At 41.9% G+C, this 20,803-nt stretch overlaps 1 protein-coding gene and 1 pseudogene across 1 annotated transcript in view; one reads left to right on the plus strand and one right to left on the minus strand.

Annotated features, from left to right (window-relative positions):
- Positions 1–5,594: 5,594 nt before the first annotated feature.
- On the minus strand, positions 5,595–7,808 carry LOC144278624 (E3 SUMO-protein ligase KIAA1586 pseudogene; annotated as a pseudogene).
- An 8,148-nt stretch (positions 7,809–15,956) lies between these two features.
- GPC5 (glypican 5) overlaps positions 15,957–20,803 on the plus strand; it is a 571,748-nt gene continuing 566,901 nt past the window's right edge. The window contains exon 1 of the mRNA XM_077807032.1: positions 15,957–16,110. Within this exon, the coding sequence (XP_077663158.1) occupies positions 15,957–16,110 (154 nt within the window). The remainder of the gene's footprint in view (positions 16,111–20,803) is intronic.

Consider the following 20,803-nt stretch of genomic DNA (forward strand, 5'->3'; position numbering starts at 1 on the left):
AAACATCAACATCAGAGTTATTTCTGTGGCTTTTGGCAATGCTGAATTGAAACAGCAAAAGTGTTTTCTTGTTGCTTTCTGTATTTGTTTTCATCAGGTGTCAGAACCAGGATGAGGACTTAATTAGTTAATGAGAAACACATTTGCAGAAGATGGCAGTCTCTTTAATTATCTGTTCTAACTATAACATAGTTTTGTACAAATTAGAACTTATCTTGTCTTAGTCTCCAGTGTCAGGCACACCCTGTAAGGTAAAATACTTTAGATGTTCAATTTTGATAGTGTCTTAATCAAATAGGAATGAATTAAATGGCCTGGAAATGAGACACATGGTATACATCAAAAAGAAACAGGGATTATGAATGTTAACACCAGAATGTTGGAGGCTGTCTCCATGGAAACTGTATACCTGTTAAAGAAAAACACTTTTCAAAAAGTAAACATTTGATTTATTAGCCATGTTAACAATAAAATTGTTAAATTAATACATCCTTTCTGCAAATATTTATGTTAATATTACACATTACATTAATGTCTGAAATTATACAATTTTAGAACTCTTTTGAGGAATAAATCTCAGATTTTAAAAGACCAGTGCAGAATGGGCTTTTAAAGATAATTTTTATTAGAATAACAGCAGTGACCAGTGGGGATTCTCAAAGGCATAACTTTGAGCCACATGAACTCAGGGCTGGGGTGAAAAAGAAATCCCTTTCAGCTATGTGATCTCTTCAGGAAGGAACTTTCCTTCCAACCATATGAACTCTGATTGTGTATATGCTCAAATACTGAATCCTCCAGCCATATGTATTTCAGCAAAAGACCCCACTGCACTTCATCAGGACTGGTTTTAACTTACTGGAAACTAACTAAAAATCTATGCAGATGCAAAATTTAGATTTGTGCTCATCCTAAAATCAAAACCAAAATAACCTAAAGGACAAACTTTACAATTTTGACTATTATAAGAACGGCCATACTGGGTCAGACCAAAGGTCCATCTAGCCCAGTGCCCTGTCTTCCAACAGTGGCCAATGCCAGGTGGCCCAGAGGGAATGAATAGAACAGGTAATCATTAAGTGATGCATCCCCTGCTGCCCATGCCCAGCTTCTGGCAAACAGAGGCTAGGGACACCATCCCTGCCCATCCTGGCTAATAGCCATTGATGGATCTATCCTCCATGAACTTATCTTTTTCTTTTTTGAACCCTGTTATAGTCTTGGCCTTCTCAATATCCTCTGGCAAAGAGTTCCACAGGTTGACTGTGTGTTGTGTGAAGAAATACTTCATTTTGTTTGTTTTAAACCTGCTGTCTATTAATTTCATTTGGTGACCCCTAGTTCGTGTGCTATGAGGAGTAAATAACACTTCCTTATTTACTTTCTCTACACCAGTCATGATTTTATAGACCTCAATCATATTCCTCCCTTAGTTGTCTCTTTTCCAAACTGAAAAATCCCAGTTTTAGTAATCTCTCCTCAGACAGAAGCTGTTCCATACCCCTAATCATTTTTGTTGCCCTTTTCCGAATCCTTTCCAATTCCAAAATATCTTTTTTGAGATGGGGTAACCACATCTACATGCAGTATTCAAGATATGGGCATACCATGAATTTATACAGAGGCAATATGATATTTTCTGTCTTATTATCTATCCCTTTCTTTATGATTCCCAACATTCTGTTTGCTTTTTCAGCTGCTGCTGCACATTGAGCTGATGTTTTCAGAGAACTATCCACAATGATTCCAAGGTCTCTTTCTTGAGTGGTAACAGCTAATTTAGACCCCATCATTTTATGTGTATAGTTGGGATTATGTTTTCCAATGTGCATTAGTTTGCATTTATCAAGATTAAATTTCATCTGCCATTTTTGTGCCCAGACACCCAGTTTTGAGAGATCCCTTTATAGCTCTTCACAATCTGCCTGGGATTTAACTATCTTGAGTAGTATTGTATCATCTGCAAATTTTGCCATCTCACTGTTTACCCCCTTTTCTGGATCATTTATGAATATGTTGAATAGGACTGGTCCCAGTACAGACCTCTGGGGGACACCACTATTTACCTCTCTCCATTCTGAAAACTGACCATTTATACCTACCCTTTGTTTCCTATCTTTTAACCAGTTACCAATCCATGAGAGGACCTTTCCTCTTATCCCATGGCATCTTACTTTGCTTAATAACCTTTGGTGAGGGACCTTGTCAAAGGCTTTCTGAAAATCTAAGTACGCTATATCCACTGGATTCCTCTTGTCCACATGCTTGTTGACCCCCTCAAAGAATTCCAGTAGATTGGTGAGGCATGATTTCTCTTTATAAAAACCATGTTGACTCTTCCCCAACAAATTATGTTCATCTATATGGCTGACAATATCGTTCTTTACTATAGTTTCAACCAGTGTGCCTGGTACTGAAGTCAGTCTTACCGGCCTGTAATTGCCGGGATCACCTCTGGAGCCCTTTTTAAAAATTAGCATCACATTAGCTGTTGTCCAGTTATTTGGTACAGAAGCTGATTTAAATTTGAGTTCCTTCAGAACTCTTGGGTGAAAACCATCTGGTTCTGGTGACTTATTACTGTTTAATTTATCAATTTCTTCCAAAACCGCCTCTAATTACACCTCAATCTGGGAGATTTCCTCAGGTTTCTCAACTAAAAAGAATCGCTCAGGTTTGGGAATCTGCTTCACATCCTCCGCCGTGAAGTCCAATGCAAAGAATTCATTTAATTTCTCTGCAGTGGCCTTATCCTTGAGTGCTCCTTTAGCATCTTGATCGTCCAGTGGCCCCACTGGTTGTTTAACAGGCTTCCTGCTTCTGCTGTACTTAGATTTTTTTTTTTTTGCTATTACTTTGAGTCTTTAGCTAGCTGTTCTTCAAACTCTTTTTTGGCCGTCTTAATTATATTTTTACACTTCATTTGCCAGGGTTTCTGTGCTTTTCCATTTTCCTCACTAGGATTTAACTTCCACTTTTTAAAGGATGCCTTTTTGCCTCTCACTGCTTCTTTTACTTTGTTGTTTAGCCACGGTGGCTCTTTTACGGTTCTCTTATTATGTTTTTGAATTTGGGGTATACATTTAAGTTGAGCATCTATTATGGTGTCTTTAAAAAGTTTCCATGCAACTTGCAGAAATTTTACTTTTGGAACTGTACCTTTTAATTTCTATTTAACTAACCTCATTTTTGTGAAGTTCCCCTTTCTGAAATTAAATGCTACAGTGTTGGGCTTCTGTGGTGTTTCCCCCACCACAGGGATGGTAAATTTAATTATATTATGGTCACTATTACAAAGTGGTCCAGCTACCTCTTGGACCAGATCCTTTGCTCCACTTAGGACTAAATCAAGAATTGCCTCTCTTCTTGTGGGTTCCAGGACCAGCTGCTCCAAGAAGCAGTCATTTAAGGTGTCAAGAAACTTTATTTCTGCATCCTGTCCTCAGGTGACATGTACCCAGTAAATATGGGGATAATTGAAATCTCCCATTATTATTTTTTTTTATTTTAATAGCTTTTCTAATCTCCCTGAGCATTTCACAGTCACTATCACCATCCTGGTCAGCTGGTCGGTAATATATTCCTACTGCTATCTTCTTCTTACTAGAGCATGGAATTACTGTCCATAGAGATTCCATGGTACAGTTTGGTTCATTTAAGATTTTTGCTTCTTTTGATTCTATGCTTTCTTTCACATATAGTGCACTCCCCCACCAGCATGACCTGTTCTGTCCTTCCGATATATTTTGTACCCTGGAATTACTGTGTCCCATTGATTATCCTCATTCTACCAAGTTTCTGTGTTGCCTATTATATCAATATTCTCATTTAATATGAGGCACTTTAGTTCACCCATCTTATTATTTACACTTTTAGCATTAGTGTATAAGCTCTTTAAAAACATACTTTTTAGCTGTCTGCCATTACATGATGCAATTGAATGGGACTCTTTCATTTGACTGTTTCTAATCCAATCCTACCTGTATTTTATCATTTGCCATCCTCTCCTCCTTACTAGGACATAGAGAATCTCCGTTAATAGATGCTCCCCTTAGGGATGTCTCTGTCCGAATCACATACTCTTCTGCACCTGTCAGCTTTCCCCCAGCCCCTAGTTTAAAAGCTGCTCTACAACCTTTTAAAAGTTAAGTGCCAGCAATCTGGTTCCATTTTGGTTTAGGTGGAGCCCATCCTTCCTGAATAGGTTCCCCCTTTCCACAGTTCCTAATAAATCTAAACCCCTGCTCCCTACACCATTGTCTCATCCACTCATTGAGACCCTGCAGTTCTGCCTATCTACCTGGCCCTGCATGTGGAACTGGAGCATCTCAGAGAATGCTACCATGGAGGTCTTGGACTTCAGTATCTTACCTAGCAGCCTAAATTTGGTGTCCAGGATCTCTCTCTCCTATCCTTCCCTATGCCATAGGTACCTACATGTACCACAACCAGCGGCTCCTCCCCAGCACTACACATACATCTATCTAGATGTCTCGAGGGATCCACAACCTTCACACCATGCAGGCAAGTCACCATGCAGTTCTCCTGGTCATCACAAACCCAGCTATCTATATTTCTAATGATCAAGTCCCCCATAATTATTACCTGTTTCTTCCTAATAACTGGAGTTCCCTCCCCCAGAGAGGTATCCTCAGTGCGAGAGGATACCACAACATCATCTGGAAGGATGGTCCCTACTATGGGATCATTTCCCTCTGTTCCCATTGGATGTTCTCCTTCCCTGAGACTTTCATCCTCCTCAACAGCACAGAGGCTGTCAGACCGGGGTGGGACTGTTCTACGGTGTGCCGGAAAGTCTCATCTATGTACCTCTCTGTCTCCCTTAGCTCCTCCAGTTCAGCCACTCTGGTCTCCAAAGCCCATAACGGTCTCTGAGGGCGAGGAGCTCCTTGCAGCGAATGCACATATACGCCACCCTCCCATAAGCATACATGCGGCATTGAGTGCAATAAACTGGGTAGCCCCCACTCAGTTGCTGGCCTTCTGCCTGCATTATCGTTTTATTCCTGAAGCTATTTCTTTTGTTGCTGTTTTGTTTTTATCAGGGTTTTTTTTTGGCTTTAAGTTTAAATAATGTTAAGTATATCTAATCCTGTTCCCCTCTCCCTTTAAACTCCTTCACAAAACTCCCCAGGCCACTAGGCTCAGCACAGTGATGAGCTGCCAAAATCTTAACAACCAGTTCCCTATAAAAAGTTCTGATTTAAGGGATGTACCACAGTATGTATTTTTTGTACCTTTTTCCATAAGAAGTGGCAATGCATTGAGTCATTGGGAGTCATATTTAACAATAAAAAAAATAAAAAACATTTTAAATGTTTATAACAATAGAAACAAAGTACTGCTTTCTTAAATTAATTTAAAATACATTTGAAAAGAAAATATAAAGAAGAGAAGTATGAGTAAGCAAACGATAATAATATTTAAGAATGAAATGCCTATTATTCTTGTATTTTAAAATATTACATGTAAACTACTTAAGTTATTAAAAATAAAAAGTGTAATATATTCATGTTGAAGTATACAATGCAACAAGCAATATTTTAAAGAATATTTAAGTACATTATTCATTACTAATTAGGTAGTAATTTCCAAATGGCTTCTTGATCTTCTCCATAACCTTTGGTGTTGGATATCTGAACTCTGGTATCTAATGCGGATCGATGACTTCTCATCCATGCTTTAACATATGGTATTGGGTTCCAGGAACTTAGTGGTTTTCCCAACAAATTGATGGTCATAAAGCTTGAGATATGTGTAATTGTTAAATTCGCCCTTTTATCACTACAAATAATATTCATCAACGAAAAAGTTCTTTCTGCTTCTGCAGAACTAATTGCAATTATGTTCATAATTTGCTTTGCTTTCCTTATTGTTTCCGGATCAGGAAGATGTTTAGATTGAATGTTATTCTCTACATGGTCACAAAAATCATTTAAATCAACTACAAATTTTATGAATTTGTTTAATTCATGCTCTTTTTCTTCTTCTGATTTCCAAGGTAACCTGACTTCTTCAGTTTGCCATGAAGTGGGATCCATAACATTGAATAATTCAACTATTTTAGGTGTATTACTAGAATGACCTAAATTGTCGTCTTTATGTTTAATGTGATTTTCATTTAATAATCTTGCCTTCATTTTTTCAATAATGCACTCTATTACTTTGTCTCATGGCAGTGATTTAAACCTTACATTATCTTCAAACTCTATGCACTTAAAAGCATCACTTTCTATCATTTCATTAATTTTATTTTCATGTATACCAAAACTATCTTTTAATTGTATGAAAAAATCAATCATTCGTTTGATTAGCTTATCTGCCTTTGTTAAACTCAATTGTCTCGCTTGCAGTGCATTTGATAATAATGCAAGTTCATCCAAAATGTCAATCATTAATGCCAAGTCTTTTAAAAATTCTTTGTTTTTCAACCTTTTTTCCATGCCAGAAAATTTCTTATTTTTGGAAAAATAAATATAGAGAGCTGGATAAGCTCTCCAGACCGTTTTGACAGCTCTAAGGCTACAAGAAGCGCATTGTGGACCAAAAACACGGCCTATTTTGATGATTTCAATATATATTTCTTCAGAAACTTGTTTAAGTTCAAACTGACTTTTATTTGACTGATGAAAAATTGCATAAATCTTGTCCAAAAAAATCTTGAAATGGCTTATTTCATTGATATCATTTATAGCATCATCTAAAGCCAGTTTTAGCCGATGATTCAAACAATGCCAAATTATAATGTTTGGAAAATCTTGAATGAGTCTTGTAGCAACTCCAGATTTATGTCCAAGCATGGTGCTCACGCCATCAGAACAAAATCCGATTAAATTTCTCTTTAAATATTCTGTGTCAAATCCTGTATTGGTTAATGAATGTCTCAAAGCATTATAAATATTTTCTGCTTTTGTTGATTCTAATTCCACTAAATCGAGAAAAACTGTTGGTGAAGAATCTTGTAATTCTATAATTTTATAAGAATTACAAGCACAGTTTTACTTGAAATTGTAGAAGCTTCATCAATAATAATACAAATCTTTGCATTGTTTTCAATGATTTTACTAAAAAATTGTTTTCTTATTAATTCAGCAATATGCTCTACGATTCTGATGGCCAAAAATCGAGACTGTAGATAACCCCTAAATCGGTTTCATTCTTAATTTGTAGCTCTACTTCATCCTCCATATCTGACATTGGTTGATTTCTTTTTACTAAGCTGTAAACTATGTTGAAAATTTTGCTGGTTATTGCAATATTTTTTCAGTAACTTTTATCAATCACTGTAGTGAGAGGTTCTTTTTTAGATTCATTTAAAATATTTATAACTCTCAAATGAGAGCTTGATTCGAAATGTTCCCTCATTTTTTTTCTTAATCAAGCTTGCTGAACTTTTTTATCAGTTCCAGATGCTTTAATAGTACACTTCTGCCATTCTGAAGAAATGTGTAAAGATTTTCCTAAAGGACCCCCAAATATGACATATTTGCACAGTGGGAACAGCCAAGTTTTTTGCCTTCAATTATCAAGCCATTATATTTCTTTAAAAAATATTATGCCTGCTCGGAAGTCCAACAATCGGGTACTACATTTGCACAGTCATGTAAATCTTCTTCCATTGCAGACACATTTTCAGATGATTCAACATTTAAGATATTTTCATCACCAAAATTATTGTCATTGGCGTTTTCAGTATTTAAATCATTATTTTCGCTACTAGAACTACAGACTGATGATTTTGTCATTTTAGTGGAAAACCAGTCAATAATGCTTTTCTGGCGTTTCATTATGAAGGGTAAATTATATTGAATAGAAAACTTTAATCTTCGAATAACAGTCCAGTTAATATTACACACCGAAATATCACATGCAATTTACTAGAAACAAACAGACGGACTATGACTTACTGGTCTTGTTGAACTGTATAGAAAACAGTTGAGCAAGTGCACGAATGAGGCAAGTACAACCCCTGTTAATAAAATAATAAACGAGACGTTTGTCTCGCGTCAGGACAAACTTGGATGCGACCAAGTCGCAGTCTGGGATGACATTACATGCACACGTGGATAGCAAGATAAATCTTGACCTATCCGTTGTAGAAACGGCTCTTTAACTGCTAGAATTCCATGTCCCTTTGCATTTGAAGTTTATTTTGTACGCTGTATTACAAGTCTTCATTAATTTAAGGTTTCCCGTGCTAGTTAGAAATTTTATATTTACATGAGCCCCCCATGGAACCCCAGAATGACAGCGGGCTAAGCGGGACCGATGGCTGGGACCCCATCTGGCAAGGGGCCGGCAGCCGGAACTCCAGTCTGGTGGCGGACTGAGTGGGGTGGTGGACAGAACCCCAGACCGGCAGCTGCTCACCCACCGCCGGTCTGGGGTTCCAGCCACCGCCTCCTGTCAGCCGGGGTCCCGGCCGCTGGCCCCACTCAGTTCCATTCACCCAGGCAGGCAGTGGGCTGAGTGGGGCAAATGGCTGGGACCCCAGCTGGCAAGGGGCCAGCAGCCAGAACTCCAGTCTGGCGGCTGGCTGAGCAGGGTGGCGGACAGAACCCCAGACCAGCAGCGGCTCACCCAAAGCGGGTCTGGGTTTCCGTCCGCCGGCTCCTGCCATCTGGGGTCCTGGCCGCTGGCCCTGCTCAGTTCCGTTCACCCAGGCAGGCAGCGGGCTGAGTGGGGCCAGTGGAGCCCGGCTGGCAGCAGCGTGCCAGTAAAAATCGGCTCGCCTGCCACCTTTGGCAGGTGTGCCACAGGTTGCCGACCCCTCCCCTATTATTTTCTACACCATTTTATAAGATTAAGATCATTCATTTTAAGATCATTTTATAATATTTGTTTTCTTAACAATTTTTAACATCCAGTTCTAAAACTGCTTCAAAATTCAGCAACCGGTTACCGGGAACCAGTGCGAACCGGCTCCAGCTCACCACTGGCTCAGCACACACACGGTCTCCCAAATAAACAGACCACGTGGTATATTTCAGTCTAGCAGCAAGCACACCACAAACACAGACACACACACTATTGACAACAAACTTACCCTAAGGGTCACATAATCTTAATAATTGAACAAACAATGAAAAATAGCCTGATTTTGAAATGTTTTATTCTAAATTTCCTCTTGGAGCATAACTACCCTCAGGGTTTGCCTTGAGGACCACATCTCTCCTAGGTTCCTTTCTCTCTAGTGAGTAACTCCTATCTTCCTTAAATCCCTAGTAGAGTTAATGAGCCACACCTACCAAAAACAGTCATCAGATCTTCAGCAGCTTTATCTCTGATTTGAGTACCTTCTAATGGAGTGGATCAACATAGTAGACCTGCCATCCCTTTGCTCTGTTTACCTTGCAACTGCTTCCAGTAATCTGAACAAAATATAAATATTAAAGGAACATTCCCTTTCATTAAAAATCACACTTGTGTCTGAAAAACATTACCTACAATAGTTACAAGTATCAGTCGGGGCAGGTTGATATTTTTTGAGTGGTGATGGTGGGGATTATTTTGTGTATTACAGAGCTTTGGCTATAGTCAGTAACCTTCTCTCTCTCCACGCCTACCAAAATCTCCAGTATCATCAGTAGTTCTGCTTCCCCTATCATTTTGTGGGTATTTCACTTGGCAACAGTTGAGACCTAAAGCATTATAAATAGGAAAATATTTTTTTTGTAAAACCACAAAAAACAAAACAAAACAAAAAAATCCCAAAGGGATTCCAGGGTAGGGATAGGACCTGAAACTACTTTAAACCTTTTTTTAAAACTGACTTATTTTTAAGTGGAGCATGTTCCTATTTTTTTGTTTTTAAAGGCAAAGTAATTTTACATTTGAACTGTCAGGTCCCCATGTTTTTCTCACTCTCTGAAGGTCTGTAGTCTTGTGTAATACTGTTATTCTAATGACCTAGATTTTGATGGGATTCTGTAGCAAGGAGAAAAAGCGAGGAGCCAATATGTTTTATATCTCTTTGATTTAATTTTTGAGATGGTTTTTATTCTGCACAAGGAAGTGAGGGCAAATATTTCTTTTTTGAAGTTTGTTTTTTAACTACACGACATAAACATTCATTTACTATTTACCGTTCTGTTTTCCTTTTAGTAATATAAGAAGTTATCAATATTTATTTCTTTTCTCATGTCTCAGTCCTGAATATAATCTATGGTATCTACAGAGTAAGAGACCTTTGTAGTGCAGTGCCAATCTTTCTTTTTTTCCTTAACATGAAGCAAGAATGAAGTGGAAAAGTATGAGTGAAGACTCAGTATACAAATGAAGAGTGCATTCTAAACAATTCTATAGTCAGATTTTAGTCTCCCTATTAAATTTTCCTCCCCATGTTCACTCTGACATAAACATGTGAGAATTCCCTCTTTTTATGTGTATAAATATACCATAATCTGCAAATAGGCACACAGCTTCTCCCTAACACTTTATTCACTTACAAAATTATCCTCTCACCCTGAAATCATGTGATGCACTGCTGTGAAATTGAGAGGAGAATTGGAACTAATATTTCAGTTAAGCCAAAATTAATAATTCTATCTCCAAGGCAAATTTATAAAGATGTTGTGGGGGATTTTAGATTAATGCAAAATCATTCTCAAATTCATATTCTTAAACAATGGGTACTTGCAATACAATACATGTCACACATAGAACATGGTATTTTGTAGAAGTGATATCAGCACTTCTGATATCTCTGGGTTGCAGGAGATCTCTAAACTGTTGTATGGTAAAGATAGGTAAAAATAAAACAAAAGTTAAAAGCTAGTGAGCTATTTTGGGATTACTTACAAGCTTTTCTGTCAATGTCTACAAGTGGTGGTACAGCTAAAGTAGGATATAAACATCTGTATCCTCCCTCCTTCCCTCCCCCTCTCCCCAATTGCCACTTCATTGCCACAACTTCTTTTATCATTGTTCCCCTTTCTCAGTTGTCTGCCTTTTCACATGACTGGTGCAGCTGCTACACTTCTTAATTCCCCCTGGTACTTTTTTGTGGTGTCTGGCTATGCCTTTCTTGATTCCTAATATTTGCTACACCATCAGTCCAGTTGCTGGCTAACACCTTACTTTTTCTGGCTTGGATGGAGAATCACTTTCCCCAAATGGTTTGCCTTAACGACATCCCTGTCTTCCAAAATGAGTTTCACTGATTTTAGAATGGATTTGCTCTACAGTTATGGCTTCCAGAGAGGGTATTACCAGATTTTTGGAGCAATTAAAGATGTTTTCTCTTCTGAACTAAAATGTTTTTTTGCTGTGCATAATTAAAATCTTTTACTCTTATACAGCGGTGCCCAAACTTTTTTTCTCATGCCACCCTTTATCAGTAGTGGAATATGTCTGCACCCCCCTGTACTGGGAGCAGGGCCCGGGAGTAGGGACCAGTGGCTGACAGCAGGGGCAGGGCCATGACCAGGAGTAGAGTCAGGGGCTGGGGCCGGGGTGAGGCTGGAGCTGAGCTGGATGGTGCTCCCACCCCTATGGGGGCTGGCCCAGCTCCCCCCACACCCTACTTGGACATTCATCCATGCCCCCCTAGGGATGTGCATTCCACAGTTTGGGGACCACTGCTCTAATAGTTCACCCTTCTTTTCTTTATCCTCCTCCCCCCTTCTAATGGGTATAGACTTTTTACTTTGCTAATAGTCTTCTCTGAAAACTAAAGGAAGGGACAGAAGAGGTTTTTATATATTAAACTCAGTGCCCTGACTTAACCATAGTAGCAGAAGAAAGAGACATCCACTTCAACTGAAAGGCAACATTGTAAAAACTGATAAAAGGATATCCTTTTTAGATAATGCATGTAGAACTCACTGCCAGAAGACATCACTGAATCCAAGAATCTAGAAGATTCAAAAAAAGATTAGACATATATAGAGATGAGGATGATATCCAGTGGTTAAGCCAGCCACTGACTGATAAGGGTTAGGAAGAAACATCATTTCTGGATAGGTTATTGCATTTTGGCATTTCTTGCACCTTCCTGTGAAATATCTGTTACTGGCCACTATTGGACACAGGATACTAGACCAGATTGATCACTGATCTTGTTCAGTAAGCACCAATTGGATTAGAGGGGAAAGGAGTAGTGGTCTTCTTCCAAGCTACACTCACAAAATTATCTCACAAAATTGAGATGTTGGTCATAGGAGATTATGCAGATGTTCAAAACATGATCCTATGTGCTCTCAGGGTTGTGTTGGGCTTCTTGGTTGTGGCTTCTCCACTAGAGGGGTTTCAATACACCCATAGACTCTTCAGGCTTGTATTCCCTTCTGTAGGACTCATACCTGATTGGTTTCCTTGGGGCTGGATCCTTCTTGATTTAGGAGGGAAAAATATAAGAGGTGGTACTCTTCTAGGCCTGCCCATTCATGGTGCCAAAATAAGTTGTCATTCACTAGATTGTGTAGATATTGATAATATAATACTGCGTCTTTCTTACATGCAGTGAAATAAGTAATAATACTGGCATTTTAATAGCATAACTGGTATTTGATGAATGGCACAGTTTGCATCTCTGAATTACTTTCACAGGCTCTCTGAAGACTCAGGCAGAGTGTGCTGCCTCAGTTACACTCAGTTCACATTTCCAAGGCAATCTTCACATCAACAATATCAAGATACTTAATTTTTGTTTTTAAATGAAAATTAAGATACTGGAATATAAGAAGGCAGTTTGGGAGAGGTGCTAGTATGCTGCACTATCATGTACTGTACCAGCAAAATTCAAGATATGTTAGGAAGGCAATATGTACGTTCCAACTGTGGGCCAAACTATACTCTTGGAGGGAGACACAAACATGGAAGGGAGGCTAACCACCTATGTGGCAATATGAATCCTTTCCTCTATGAAGAGCTTATCTTTAAACCTGAAGAGCAGTGAAACAGAAAGGAGGGGACAGGGTAGGGACCCAGGCAACCAGAAGAAGAAAGTTAAAACAACCCAAGGAGCTCCCCTGGTTCTACCAGCAGGTAATAGCTAGGGAGGCTATAGCAATGGACCTCCAAGGGAGTCATGCTGGCAGAGTGGAGAGGGTCCAGACTTTCTAAGGATGAGGTAATATCTAAAGCATTTGTACATCTTTGGAGTATGGGGAGAAATCCCTACTCCACCCAATGGAAGAATAGACAAAACTCTTTAAGGAGAAGGAACCTCACAAAGGCCCTCCTTTGGGAATGTGATCAATACGTGCCTAACTGTAGGCATCTGAGTAGTTCCACTTAAATGTGATTCCCCTCATGCTTAAAGTTAAGCACATGCTTTAAATACTGTGCTGAACTGAGGCCTCATCTCTACCTAGCCATGTAGTTCTTCAGTGTCCTGCAGCATGACACTATTTATCCTTAATGTAATGGATTATTCATTGTTTAAAGAGCAAAATATACTATTTTTAGTTCATTTTATTTTTCCTCTCAATCTGACTCCAATTTACCACTTTCTTGCTTTTTTTCACTCATTCTTTTCTTCTACTTCTACTTCCAGCTTTTTATTTTACCCCATCTGTCTATTTTCCCTAAGAAATATCAAACATTTTTAGCTGACTGTAGTTCAAAACCAGAAAATTTATTCTGTGTACTCCTCCTTCACATATTTTCAGTTTTTTGATTAGGACAGAAATGTTTAGTAAATAGCTGTATCCCTAAAATTGCAGGCTTAGAATAAACTTTTCTCCTCTTGTGTTCATTGCTGTGGTCACTTTGTAAACAATGCATAACCTATTACATTTCTTATTCTGTAATCACAACAATATTGCAAGTTAAAATTGAGGTATTCTAGCCAAATCTTTGGGTAACCCTTGAACAATATCTCCCCATATTAGACTCTAATCAGGGCTATTAGTTCCTTGCTTTCATAAATACAAAATCTCTCTCAAAACTAGAGGTGCAGGGAAAGAAAAGCAATTGAAGACATGAAGGCTTTGAAAGAAATTCACCATTAAGGATAAAAGATGTCATACCGTAGGACACTGAAGAACTACATGGCTGAGTGCTGGCGGATATAAAGGAGGCTTCCCCTTTTTAAATATGAATTGTCTTCTCTTTTTAGCTTCCATTTTGATCTTATTTAGTGTCATAAAAATAAAGGGAAGTGTAACCACCTTTTCTATATATGGTGCTATAAAATCCCTCCTGGCCAGAGGGAAAGTCCTTTTACCTGTGAAGGGTTAAGAAGCTCAGGTAACCTGCCTGGAACCTGACCCAAAATGACCAATGAGGGGACAAGAGACTTTCAAATCTTGGGGGGGGGGGGGGGAGGGGAGGCTTTTGTCTGTCTGTGTGATACCTTTGCCAGGAACAGATCAAGGATTCAGGCCCTCCAACTCCTGTAAAGTTGGTAAGTAATCTAGCTAGAAAATGTGTTAGGTTTTCTTTGTTTTGGCTTGTGAAATTCGCTGTGCAGGAGGAAATGTGTATTCCTGTTTTTGTGTCTTTTTGTAACTTAAGGTTTTGCCTAGAGGGATTCTCTGTGTTTTAAATCTGACTGCCTGTAAGATTATCTTCCATTCTGATCTTACAGAGTTGTTCTCTTATCTTTTTTTGTTCTTCTAATAAAGCTCTGTTTTTTTAATAATCTGATTGGGTTTTTGGGGTGTTAGAAATCCAAGGCTGGTTTTTGCTCATCTTGTTTATTCTCAAGCCTCCCCAGGAAAGGGCTTGGGGAGATATTTGGGGGAAAATAGGAACTCCAAGTGGTCCTTTCCCTGTTCTTTGTCTAAATCACTTTGTGGTGGCAGCATACTGTTCAAAGACAAGGCGAAATTTGTGCCCTGGGAAAGTTTTTAACCTAAGCTGGTAAAAATAAGCTTAGGGGGTTTTTCATGCTGGTCCGCACATCTGCACCCTAGAGTTCAGAGTGGGAAGGGAACCCTGTGAATCAGGGTTTAAAATAATATATTTAATCATTCTCTGAACATTGAAATTTTGTGGGCATTTTCCTATTATCCCAGCTCCTGAGCAGAATCTGATTTTAAAAACGATCCTGTGTTCTATTTTAAACCAAAACCAACCATTTAAGCATATTTTTGTCTTTTTTGAACTGACTATAAATCTATGCTTACTACAAACAAGGAGGGTAGAGGAAAATATTTTTTTTTTTCAAATTCGTTTTCTTTGTGTATCTGACAGCATTGTGCTACACTGTCAACTCACTGTAGGCAAACAGCAAAAACAAACAAACAAACCCCCCCCCCTTTTTTTTTTTAAATAGAAGGTGCGATTTGTAAATCCATAGCAATTGTCAGGGATCTTGGAACTATTTTTTTCTTTCTAAAGCCTTAGGAGATTTCAGGTTGAAGGTGTCCTGTGAAGGGTGCTCTACATCCCAGTCTATAGGCAAATCTTTTAATCTTGAAGCCCTGCAACGAACTCCAACTAATGAAGCTGCTTCCATCGCTACAGGTGCGGGTGGAAATTGGAGGGCAGGCTTAACTCCCAAAGCTACTCCGAGGTCTGTGAGGCGGAGTGGGGGTTGCACAGTACTGCAGCAATGAGGTTGTCTTGTCGGAGCAGGGCGTTTGGAGGGTGTTGCACCCTTATGCTGATGAGGTCAGGCGGGGGGCGGCGGTTTGCTGGGAAGGCGGGGCAGGCTGCAGTACTCTGGTTTCTTCTCTCTCCTGCAGCACAGAGGCGCCTGCTGTAGTAGCACCGGTCGGACCCGGTGCGAAGTCGAAGGTGCCGCCTGTCTGACAGAGGCAGGGACAGCGGGCGGTTCCCTCCGCATCCCCGCGGCGGCGGCGCCAGGTGAAAGTAGCTGTGAGAAATTCTCCCCACGCTTCCTGCTCCTGCTGCTGCGGGCAGCTGTGGCTGCGGGCTCCCGAGTGGCAGCTGTTGCTGCGGGGCAGGGGGCGGGCGGCTGCGGGGCAGGGGGCTCTTGGGGCAGAGTTTGTACAGTTGGCTGGAGGCTGCTGCGCTGCCCGGAGATGGGAAGGCAGAGCCTGCGCTCGGGCATCCTCCTGTTGGCGGCCCTGCTGTCTCTAAAAGGCGAGAAGCTGCCAAGCTGCGAGGACGCTCGGAAAGTTTTCCAGCTGCTGCAGATCGGCCCAGCCAAGGGGCTTCCGGAGACCCCGCAGGCAGGTAAGAGCGGGCTCCTCTCCGCAGGGCACCGCTGCAGGGCGTGCGCCGCCTTCCCCCGGGAGAGCCAGGGCTCCTGCACCCGGGAAGGCAGCATTTCGGGGCAGTGTGAGGAGGGGCTGGCAGCGGGCGAGGGGTCTGAACTGCATGGGGCGGGGTACCGGGCTGGCCCCTTTTCGGCCCGAGTGGGCGACTCTGCCTTGGGTGGTGGGTGTCAGGCGCAGGCAGGGCTGTGCTCCGCGCCTAGCAGGGCGCTGGTTGATTGAAGAATGCAGAGTTAGCAAAGCCCAGACTCCCTCAAGCAACTTCCTGCGGGCGGGCGGGCTCCTTCCATAGCGCTGCTGTCCTTACCCCCAAGCCCGCCCGGCCGCTCTCTGGAGGTTTTCTTTCTGCACGGCGGCGTCTTGGCTGCGGGAGGCTGGGAACCAGAGGGCAAAGCCGTGCGGGCAGGAGCAATGGTACGGTAGCGGTCCTGGACTGATGGCTGGCTCCTCTCGTCCTTTCCTCGGACAGGTGGCGCCACCTTCTTCCTGGGGAAATGCTGAGCGAGGGATTCCCAAGCCCCAGCAAACCTGCTGCAGGTTTTGAAATGGTGTCACTACCTGCGGTTAGTCAGTGGGGCTAGTCTCAGGAGAAAACATGGGTGAACGATAGCGGTCAGCCTTCCACATGGGCCGCTTCTAGCCCAGGTTTGCCCAGCGTAACGCTGCGGCGTGAATGGGGAGAGGGGTATGTAGGAGCTGACCCCTTGCTACATCGGGGATGGAGAAAACAATGCCAAGGAGAAACTATACACATGGAACTCCTGGGTTTGACACCAAATTAAGGTGACTGTATTTCCCAGACTGAAAACAGATTATGGGGCTGGCCCATAGGGTGCCCTTTCTCTCCTCCTCCGCCATATGTGGCTGGCCCTGTGGGGCACTGCCCCAGCGCTGCTCGCCTGACCTCCCCCCAACATTCCTCCATGCCTCCCTAGGGGGTGTGTGCCCGGAAATTTTTTTTTGGGTGGGGGACTGGGCATTTGTTCCCTTTGGAACAACTGATGATCAGGGACGTCCAGGACTAGACTTAAAAAAGGAACAAAATGGAACCTATAGTCACTCTGCACCAAATCCAAGTGAAGGGGCTTTTTCGTGGGAATGAGACTTTACAGGGCACCAACAACTTGGAAGGAGGGGAAAGGAACAAGAGAACTCCTTACTCCCCGAAACATCCCTTACTGGGGATGGATAGTGAAATGCTGTGATTACATGGGGGATTTGGCCCAAATTCAGCCATCAGGAGCCAGCCTGATGTAGCTGCACTACTGAATACACCCAGTGTAGACTGGGGAAAATCACTGTGAGCCATGACTTGCATCTGTGCAACTCAAGCAATATCAGGGAGAATTAAGCTTTGTAAGTGCAAATAATAAGAAGTGGCTACCCAGCAATGGTAGGGCAAAGGTGGGGCAAATAAGTAAGGTGCTAGTTAACAGAGGTATCTGCAACTTTAAGTTAATACACTTGGTATTTGCATTACAAATGAAAATTCATGAGATTACTGTGATGAATTGAAATGACCCATCCTTGCAAATAAAAGTGGTGTGAGTATCTTTACTCAAGTGAATAGTTCCATTGATTTCAGTGGTACTACTCCCACAGGTAGAATTACTTACATATGCCAGTGTGTGCGGACTCAGGAACTTAGCCCTGGTCTACACTACGAGTTTAAGTCAAATTTAGCAGCCTTAGGTTGATTTAACCCTGCACCCGTCCACATGACTAAGCTATTTTTGTCGACTTAAAGGGCTCTTAAAATAGATTTTGGTACTCCTCCCCAACAAGGGGATTAGCGCTAAAATTGACATTGCTGAGTCGAATTTGGGGTAGTGTAGATGCAATTCAATGGTATTGGCCTCCGGGAGCTATCCCAGAGTGCTCCATTGTGACCACTCTGGACAGCACTGTCAAGGTTCCTCCCCCACTCTGAACTCTAGGGTACAGATGTGGGGACCTGCATGAAAACCTCCTAAGCTTACTTTTACCAGCTTAGGTTAAAACTTCCCCAAGGTACAAATTAATTTTATCCTTTGCCCTTGGAATATCCACTGCCACCACCAAACTCTAACTGGGTTTACTGGGAAACGTAGTTTGGACACATCTTTCCCCCCAAAATCCTTCCAACCCTTGCACCCCACTTCCTGGGAAAGGTTTGGTAAAAATCCTCACCAATTTGCATAGGTGACCACAGACCCAAACCCTTGGATCTGAGAACAATGAAAAAGCATTCAGTTTTCCTACAAGAAGACTTTTATTAGAAGTAGAAGTAAATAGAAATAAAGGAATCACCTCTGTAAAATCAGGATGGTAGATACCTTACAGGGTAATTAGATTAAAAACATAGAGAATCCCTCTAGGCAACATCTTAAGTTGCAAAAAAGACACACAGACAGGAATAGTCATTCTATTCAGCACAGTTCTTTTCTCAGCCATTTAAAGAAATCATAATCTAATACGTACCTAGCTAGATCACTTACTAAAAGTTCTAAGACTCCATTCCTGTTCTATCCCTGGCAAAAGCAGTGTACAGACAGACACAGACCCTTTGTTTCTCTCCCTCCTCCCAGCTTTTGAAAGAATCTTGTCTCCTCATTGGTCATTTTGGTCAGGTGCCAGCGAGGTTACCTTTAGCTTCTTAACCCTTTACAGGTGAGAGGATTTTCCTCTGGCCAGGAGGGATTTTAAAGGGGTTTACCCTTCCCTTTATATTTATGACAAGCACTTTCAACTCAGATGCACTAGTCAGGTACACAGGAAAAGCCCCTGGAGCTTTTGAATTTCATTTCCTGTTTGGCCAGCATGGCGAGCTCATTAGCACAGGTGACCATACAGTCCCCCAAAAGCGGGGGGAACTGGATCTGATCGCTGTATGGGGAGATGAATCCGGGCTATCAGAACTCCGTTCCAAAAGACGTAATGCCAATATATATGCCAAAATCTCCAAGGGCAGATGTGAGGTGTTTACAATGCTCACAACTGCAGCGGTGGGCGGAGCGGGCTCCCGCTTGCAGTGCTATGGCGTATGCGCGGGCAATCCAGGAAAAAAGGCAGAAATGATTGTCTGCCATTGCTTTCACGGAGGGAGGGAGCAAGGTAATGGTCACTGACAACATGTACCCAAAACCACTGGCGGTTTCCTTGTCCATTATCTCAATTTTTTTTAATTAATAAAGAATGCATGGTTTCAGAACAATAGTTACTTGATTTTGAAGGAGGGAGGATGGTTGGCTTACAGGGAATTAAAATCAACAAAGGGGGCGGGTTTGCATAAAGGAGAAACACACAACTGTCACACCGTAGCCTGGCCAGTCATGAAACTAGTTTTCAAAGTCTCTTGTGATACTCAGTGTGCCTTGCTGTGCTCTTCTAATCAGTGTCTGGCTGCTCAGAATCAGACGCCAGGCAATTTGCCTAAACCTCCCACCCGCCATAAATGTCCCCCCCTTACTCTCTCAGATATTATGGAGCACACAGCAAGCAGCAATAACAATGGGAATGCTGGTTGCGCTGGGGTCTGACCAACAACGCCAGTGAGCTTTTAAACATCCAAAGGCACATTCTACCATCATTCTGCACTTGCTCAGACTATAGTTGAACTGCTCCTTACTACTGTCCAGGCTTCATGAGCCATAGGAGCAAGGGGTAGGCGAAACTGCACTGTGCTGCCGGCTGGGAGAGCAGCCTGAGGCAGAAGCCTCCAGCTCGCAGGAGATCAGGATAGCAGAGTTGCAGCGGAAGCGGTGGAGCAAGCAAAACACCATTGATGAGGACGGCTAGCAGTCGTACTGCACCATCTGCTGCAGAGTTGCAGCGGAAGCAGTGGAGCCGTTCACCATTGATGCGAAGGCGCCCAGGAGCTGCTGCAGTGTGGCCAAGGCAAAAGAGCAGGAGCCCTGGAGCTGTTTCATGTGGAACGTGCGCCTGCAAGACTTCTTCACCAGTGACAAAGGACAGGAATATGATGCACCTAAAATCTAAAAAGACCTGCACATTTCCCAGAGTCACTACCCTTGATAACAGAATGTCAATGATTGCATTGGCTACTTGGATCACAGCAGCCCTCATAGTAGACTTGCCCACAACAGCAGTGGTGACGGTGAGCTGAGTGGGCTCCCGCTTGCAGTGCTATGGCATCTGTGCAGTTAACCCAGGAAAAAGCCATGAAACTATTGTCTGCCTTTGCTTTCATGGAGGGAGGGAGAGAGGGAGGGGCGACTGACAACATGTACCCAAAACCACCCACGACAATGTTTTTGCCCCATCAGGCATTGGGAGCTCAACCCAGAATTCCAATGGGCAATGGAGACTGCGGGGACTGTGGGATAGCTACCCACAAATGCACCGGTCCGAAAGTCTACACTAGCCACGGTACTGTTGACGCACTCCGCCAACTTAATGAACTTAGTGGGGACGCACGCAATCGACTGTATAAAACCGCTTCTGAAAAATCGACTTCTAGAAAATCGACCTAATTTCATAGTGTAAACATACCCTTAGACATATGAAGATTGACCATCACGGGCACAGTCTCACAGGAAATGTTTTCTGTAAATGGGGAAGCTATGATTAAAAATTATCTTAAAACGGTGATAGTTTCTTCTTCTTCCCAGGCCTGGTCTACACCAGAAAGTTTTACCAGCATACTTATATCA

Source organism: Eretmochelys imbricata, chromosome 1 (genome assembly GCF_965152235.1).
Source record: "Eretmochelys imbricata isolate rEreImb1 chromosome 1, rEreImb1.hap1, whole genome shotgun sequence".
In the NCBI taxonomy this organism is placed as follows: domain Eukaryota; kingdom Metazoa; phylum Chordata; order Testudines; family Cheloniidae; genus Eretmochelys; species Eretmochelys imbricata.